General features: G+C 43.0%; 1 protein-coding gene across 2 annotated transcripts in view; it reads right to left on the bottom strand.

Moving 5' to 3' along the window:
- The window catches only part of znf341 (zinc finger protein 341), a 54,076-nt gene extending 47,966 nt beyond the window's left edge, over positions 1-6,110 (bottom strand). For both annotated transcript variants that reach the window (XM_061973672.2, XM_061973682.2), the window contains exons 1-3: positions 6,028-6,110; positions 5,680-5,790; positions 1,627-1,817 (exon numbers count right to left, since the gene is read on the bottom strand). In XM_061973672.2, coding sequence (XP_061829656.2) covers positions 1,627-1,817; positions 5,680-5,790; positions 6,028-6,058 — 333 coding nt within the window. In that variant the 5' untranslated portion in view covers positions 6,059-6,110. The remainder of the gene's footprint in view (positions 1-1,626; positions 1,818-5,679; positions 5,791-6,027) is intronic.
- Positions 6,111-6,329: the final 219 nt, after the last annotated feature.

The raw sequence follows: 6,329 nt of genomic DNA, 5'->3' as shown, positions 1-6,329 counted from the left end.
GTGTTACCTAGGAGGTGTTTCCGTCTATGGCGGCATGCTGTTACAATTTCGCTGCGCTTGTTGAGGGATGACAGGTCTGGACGGTAAATAATAAACAGTTTCTCTTTCAAGCATAGGTTGCATCTTTTATTACCACTATTGTAAGGTGTGCTGGATGCAAGAATTTGCCATGTTATTGAATATTCAACATTATTGTCTTTGAGGTCCCAAATGTGTTTGCTGAGTTCTGTGGTATTTCGCAGGTTTTGGTTCCTGAAAGAAGCCTTGTGATTGTTCCATCTGGTTTTGAATTCTCCCTCGGTTAATCCTACATATGTGTCGGATGTGTTAATGTCCTTGCGTATTACCTTAGATTGGTAGACAACTGATGTTTGTAAGCACCCCCCGTTGAGAGGGCAATCAGGTTTCTTTCGACAGTTACAGCCTTTGTTGGTTTTGGAGTCGCTCTGTCCGGGGGCCGACGGCTCATTTGCAATTGTTTTGTTGTGGTTTGAGATGATTTGTCGTATATTGTTCATGCAGCTGTAGCTCAATTTAATGTTGTTCTTGTTGAATACTTTTCTTAGGGTGTTGTCTTTGGGAAAGTGTTTGTCAATCAGATTGAGGAATTTGTGTCCAATGTTAGTTGAGACGTTTTTGCTGTATGGGGGGTTGTATATATATATATATAAATATATATATAAATAAGAGAAATACTTGAATTTCAGTGTTCATTTATTTACACATATACACACACATAACACTCATCTACTCATTGTTGAGTTATGGGTTGAATTGTCCATCCTTGTTCTATTCTCTGTCATTATTTTTCTAACCATGCTGAACACCCTCTCTGATGATGCATTCTGCTTCGTCTCCTTGTTGTGTGCGCAGTTGTGCACTGCACTCTCTAAAAGCCCTAGATGTTAATGTCACATATGCATGTACAGTAGATGGCAGTATTGTCCTGTTTAAGAGTGTCACAACATTGCTTTTTACGGCAGACGAACTGCTTTACGGTAGACGAAAACTTGACTGTTGTTGTTGTGTGTTGTTACCGCGCTGGGAGGACGTTAATGAAACTGCCTAACAATAAACCCACATAAGAAACTAAGAACTCGCCCTCCATCATTCTACAGTTATAACGTGATTGGGCAGGCACGCTGTTTATATTGTGGGAAAGCGGACGTTGGCAAGTTTGACCTAAGTTGTACAGCACGTTTTTTTTTTTATTATCGAAAACAGTATTTTTATGAGACTAAAGATGTAGTTACGTGACTGAAGTGGGAATTTGATGAAAGTCAAGTCAAATTGTGAGACAACTAAAGAGTAGTCGTTATTTTATGAGAAAAGGTCTACAAGAATGAAGGAAAGAGCAAAAGTCGTAATTTAGGACAAGAAAAAGTGTCATACCATACAAATAAAGCCGCAGCATTGCAAAGTGTAGTTACACCAAGAGTTAATAAATATTGTAAAAAAACTAAAGGAGCATATTGTGAACAAATTAATATTTCTACTTTTTGATTATGAGAGAGAATCACACACACTGAAATAATGTGTATTGTTTGAACAAATATTTATTGACTGGATTCTCATCATATGACTCTTTTTGGCCTCCTTACATCTTCAGCATAGCTCGCCACTCACCTGCCTGTTGGCGTTGGTCGGCTGGCCTGAGGTGATGGAGGGCACGGGCGTGTAGGCGTTGGTGGAGGCCAAGGACACGGTGGAGAGGGAGGGGGCGCCGGACTGGCACGGCTCCCTCTTGTGCGCCATGAACACCGGCAGGGAGTTGAACTGTTTCTTACATTTGCCGCACAAGAACACGTCCTCGTCGTCTAAACGGGAGAAACAAGCAATGCAGTCAGAAAGCGGACGTTGACAATACAACCAATTAGGCTGGAATTTAAAAAAATTAAAATATGTAACAGAATTAAAGGGGAATAATGCCAATATAGGTCATATTTCAAATGCAATAATAATACAACTAAATGCATTCTTGTGGATCCCTTGTACTCTCTGCAGTTGAGTAAAAAAATATATTAGTACTACCGTACTGTTTTTTTTCATTGTGATAACATGCAATCGTGCAAAAAAGAAACTCCCACCTAATAGATGCCTTACCCATGTACAAAATGTGTGAAGTGTATTATAAAAACAAACTTGTAATTAGGAAAAATAACACCGTCGCGAAGGCTATAATCCACAATTAGATATTGTGTATGTTATAATATTTTAATATCCATCCATTCATTTGCTACCGCTTGTCCCATTCGGGGGTGCTGGAGCTAGGGCTGGGCGATATGGCCTTTTATTAATATGTGGATATGTTTAGTCCATGTCACCATACACCATATATATGTGGATATGTTTAGTCCATGTCACCATACACCATATATATGTGGATATGTTTAGTCCATGTCACCATACACCATATATATGTGGATATGTTTAGTCCATGTCACCATACACCATATATATGTGGATATGTTTAGTCCATGTCACCATACACCATATATATGTGGATATGTTTAGTCCATGTCACCATACACCATATATATGTGGATATGTTTAGTCCATGTCACCATACACCATATATATGTGAATATGTTTAGTCCATGTCACCATACACCATATATATGTGGATATGTTTAGTCCATGTCACCATACACCATATATATGTGGATATGTTTAGTCCATGTCACCATACACCATATATATGTGGATATTTTGCCTTAGCCTTGAATGAACACTTGATGCATATAATCACAGCAGTATGATGATTCTATGTGTCTACCGTACATTAAAACATTCTTCTTCATACTGCATTAATATATGCTACTTTTAAACTTTCATACAGAGAGGGAAATCACAAGTAAAAGTGTATTTATTAAAGAGTTATTAAGCAGTGGCACAAACATTCATGTCATTTCCAAAAGAGAAAGTGCAAGATTGTCAGAGACATTTTAAAACAAGCTATTAGTGCACTTTTGTGCATGATGTCACTAAGATGACATATCAAAACAACACTAAATTAAAGTGCACTTTTTGTACAGAACGCCACTACAATAGTTTAAAACAAATAAAGTGCACTTTAGTGCATGATGTAACTAAGATGACATATCAAAACAACACGGATAGTCGAACCTCGGATTCAGGAGGAACAGTGTGGTTTTCGTCCTGGTCGTGGAACTGTGGACCAGCTCTATACTCTGGGCAGGGTCCTTGAGGGTGCATGGGAGTTTGCCCAACCAGTCTACATGTGTTTTGTGAACTTGGAGAAGGCATTCGACCGTGTCCCTCGGGAAGTCCTGTGGGGAGTGCTCAGAGAGTATGGGGTATCGGACTGTCTGATTGTGGCGGTTCGCTCCCTGTATGATCAGTGTCAGAGCTTGGTCCGCATTGCCGGCAGTAAGTCGGACACGTTTCCAGTGAGGGTTGGACTCCGCCAAGGCTGCCCTTTGTCACCCATTCTGTTCTGAACTTTTATGGACAGAATTTCTAGGCGCAGTCAAGGCGTTAAGGGGATCTGGTTTGGTGGCTGCAGGATTAGGTCTCTGCTTTTTGCAGATGATGTGGTCCTGATGGCTTCATCTGGCCAGGATCTTCAGCTCTCACTGGATCGGTTCGCAGCTGAGTGTGAAGCGACTGGGATGAGAATCAGCACCTCCAAGTCTGAGTCCATGGGTCTCGCCCAGGAAAGGGTGGAGTGCCATTTCTAATTTAGGGAGATCTTGCCCCAAGTGGAGGAGTTCAAGTACCTCAGAGTCTTGTTCACGAGTGAGGGAAGAGTGGATGGTGAGATGGACAGGCGGATCGGTGCGGCATCTTCAGTAATGCGGACGCTGCATCAATCCGTTGTGGTGAAGAAGGAGCTGAGCCGGAAGACAAAGCTCTCGATTTAACGGTCGATCTACGTTCCCATCCTCACCTATGGTCATGAGCTTTGGGTTATGACCGAAAGGACAAGATCACGGGTACAAGCGGCCGAAATGAGTTTCCTCCGCCGGGTGGCGGGGCTCTCCTTTAGAGATAGGGTGAGAAGCTCTGCCATCCGGGGGGAGCTCAAAGTAAAGCCGCTGCTCCTCCACATGGAGAGGAGCCAGATGAGGTGGTTCGGGCATCTGGTCAGGATGCCACCCGAACGCCTCCCTCGGGAGGTGTTTAGGACACGTCCGACCGACAGGAGGCCACGGGAAAGACCCAGGACACGTTGGGTAGACTATGTCTCCCGGCTGGCCTGGGAACGCCTCGGGATCCCCCGGGAGGAGCTGGACGAACTGGCTGGGGAGAGGGAAGTCTGGGCTTCTCTGCTTAGGCTGCTGCACCCGCGACCCGACCTCGGATAAGCGGAAGAAGATAGATGGATGGATCAAAACAACACTAAATTAAAGTGCACTTTTTGTACAGAACGCCACTACAATAGTTTAAAACAAATAAAGTGCACTTTTGTGCATGATGTCACACAAGATATTTCAATAAGTGTCAAATAAAAATGAGCTGATATTCTATTTTTATTTTATTATATATTATTATTATTATTATTAAATTGTTATTTTATTTTATTATTATTATTATATATATATTTTTTTATATATATCTGTCTGTCTCTGGCCTCGTGTGTGTGTGTGTGTGTGTGAGAAGGTGTCTGTCTTTGTCGTCTTACTTGTTACATAGTTGTGCCATTTGTCCCTCGTTAGTGGGACCTGAGTGGGGTGGGAGGGTGGGTGGGTGGTTTGGGTTTTAAGGGAAAGGGTGTGAATCATTTACTGACTTTAAAATTGTACTGTTTCGACTTGCACTTTTTTCTGTCTATTTGAAAATGCCAATAAAAAAAGTTGGGGAAAAAAATAAAAATAAAAATAAAAATGAGCTGCATAATAGGAAATCAAATAGTGTATGTCCTTCACTATGTGGTAGGTTCCTGCGGACATTATCTCCTTCTGTTGTTGACTAGTTTTTTCATACGGTGTTGATGTGGAAATGGTTGCTTTGGCATTTTGTGGGTGTGGCACCAGCCGGAGATGTTGACATGCGGAGTTTCAAGCACTCTTCATTCTCTAGCGGGTGACTTTTCAAATGATGCTACACATTAGCAGCAATGCTACTTTTTGTAGCAACGCATACTTGACATATTACAGTTGTCTGTTCGACATCTTCCCGCTTGAAGCCAAACCACCGCCAGACGATGGACCCCCTGCTGTTTTTCTTGGGAATTAATTCTTCCTTCATTTGTTACCAGATTCGCACTTTCTTTCTCTCGTATTACCACTCGCACCTCTCCGCTAGCATCACAGCTAACGTTACCCATGCCGCTACCTCTCTGCCCCGCGAGGGCGTATGACGTCGCACGCGTGACAGTAATGTGACGTATGTAAGAAGGCGCGCTTGTTTATGTCATGGGTACAAGCGTACATGGAGAGGAGCCAGATGAGGTGGTTCGGGCATCTGGTCAGGATGCCACCCGAACGCCTCCCTAGGGAGGTGTTTAGGGCACGTCCGACCGGTAGGAGGCCGCGGGGAAGACCCAGGACACGTTGGGTAGACTATGTCTCCCGGCTGGCCTGGGAACGCCTCGGGGTCCCCCGGGAGGAGCTGGACGAACTGGCTGGGGAGAGGGAAGTCTGGGCTTCTCTGCTTAGGCTGCTGCACCCGCGACCCGACCTCAGATAAGTGGAAGAAGATGGATGGTTGACATACCCATAGACTGGATGGTCGTAGTCCCTGAGACGTTTGGGTTGCCGGGGTCAGGAACTCCTCCTTGACCATCCAGCAAGGACTGGACAGCCAACACTGTCTGGTTGTCCATGCCTGGAGAGGACATTGTCAAATGTTGTTGAATTATCTATTTGACAAAGAAGTGTTGTGAATGTCAACATGTTACAACTAGCTCGAGTCTTGTTTGCCAATAATACACTCCATGTTACGTGTTGTTGTGACATACACAAGTCCAATGTCCGGTATAAAACATGATAAAAAAAAAACCGCCCATAGTATGTTCAAATGTGCATCAGAGCAGTTTCACGTTTATTAAAGTATGATCCTTACCTTCGAGCACCTCAAATATAGCCTGCGCCATCTTGCTGTTCCGTCTGCTCGGCGATCGGTGTTTGATTGGTCGAGTCTGAGCGGCTTCCTCTCGCTGCGCCTATCCATCTGTCATGATTCAAAAACGAAATATTGTGTCTAAAAATGAACTTTATCCTCCGGAATAAAGCAATAAAGTTATTGCATATGTACGTCACGAAATAAATGCGCCTTATTATTAACGTGTATTTTTCTGGACTCGTGAATGTAAAAAAAAAAAAATTCAAACTTGAGTATGTATCGAAATAAATGTAACCGAAGAT

The sequence above is a fragment of the Nerophis lumbriciformis genome, linkage group LG01 (genome assembly GCF_033978685.3).
Source record: "Nerophis lumbriciformis linkage group LG01, RoL_Nlum_v2.1, whole genome shotgun sequence".
Lineage (NCBI taxonomy): Eukaryota > Metazoa > Chordata > Actinopteri > Syngnathiformes > Syngnathidae > Nerophis > Nerophis lumbriciformis.
This window is presented reverse-complemented; position numbering and strand designations above follow the sequence as displayed.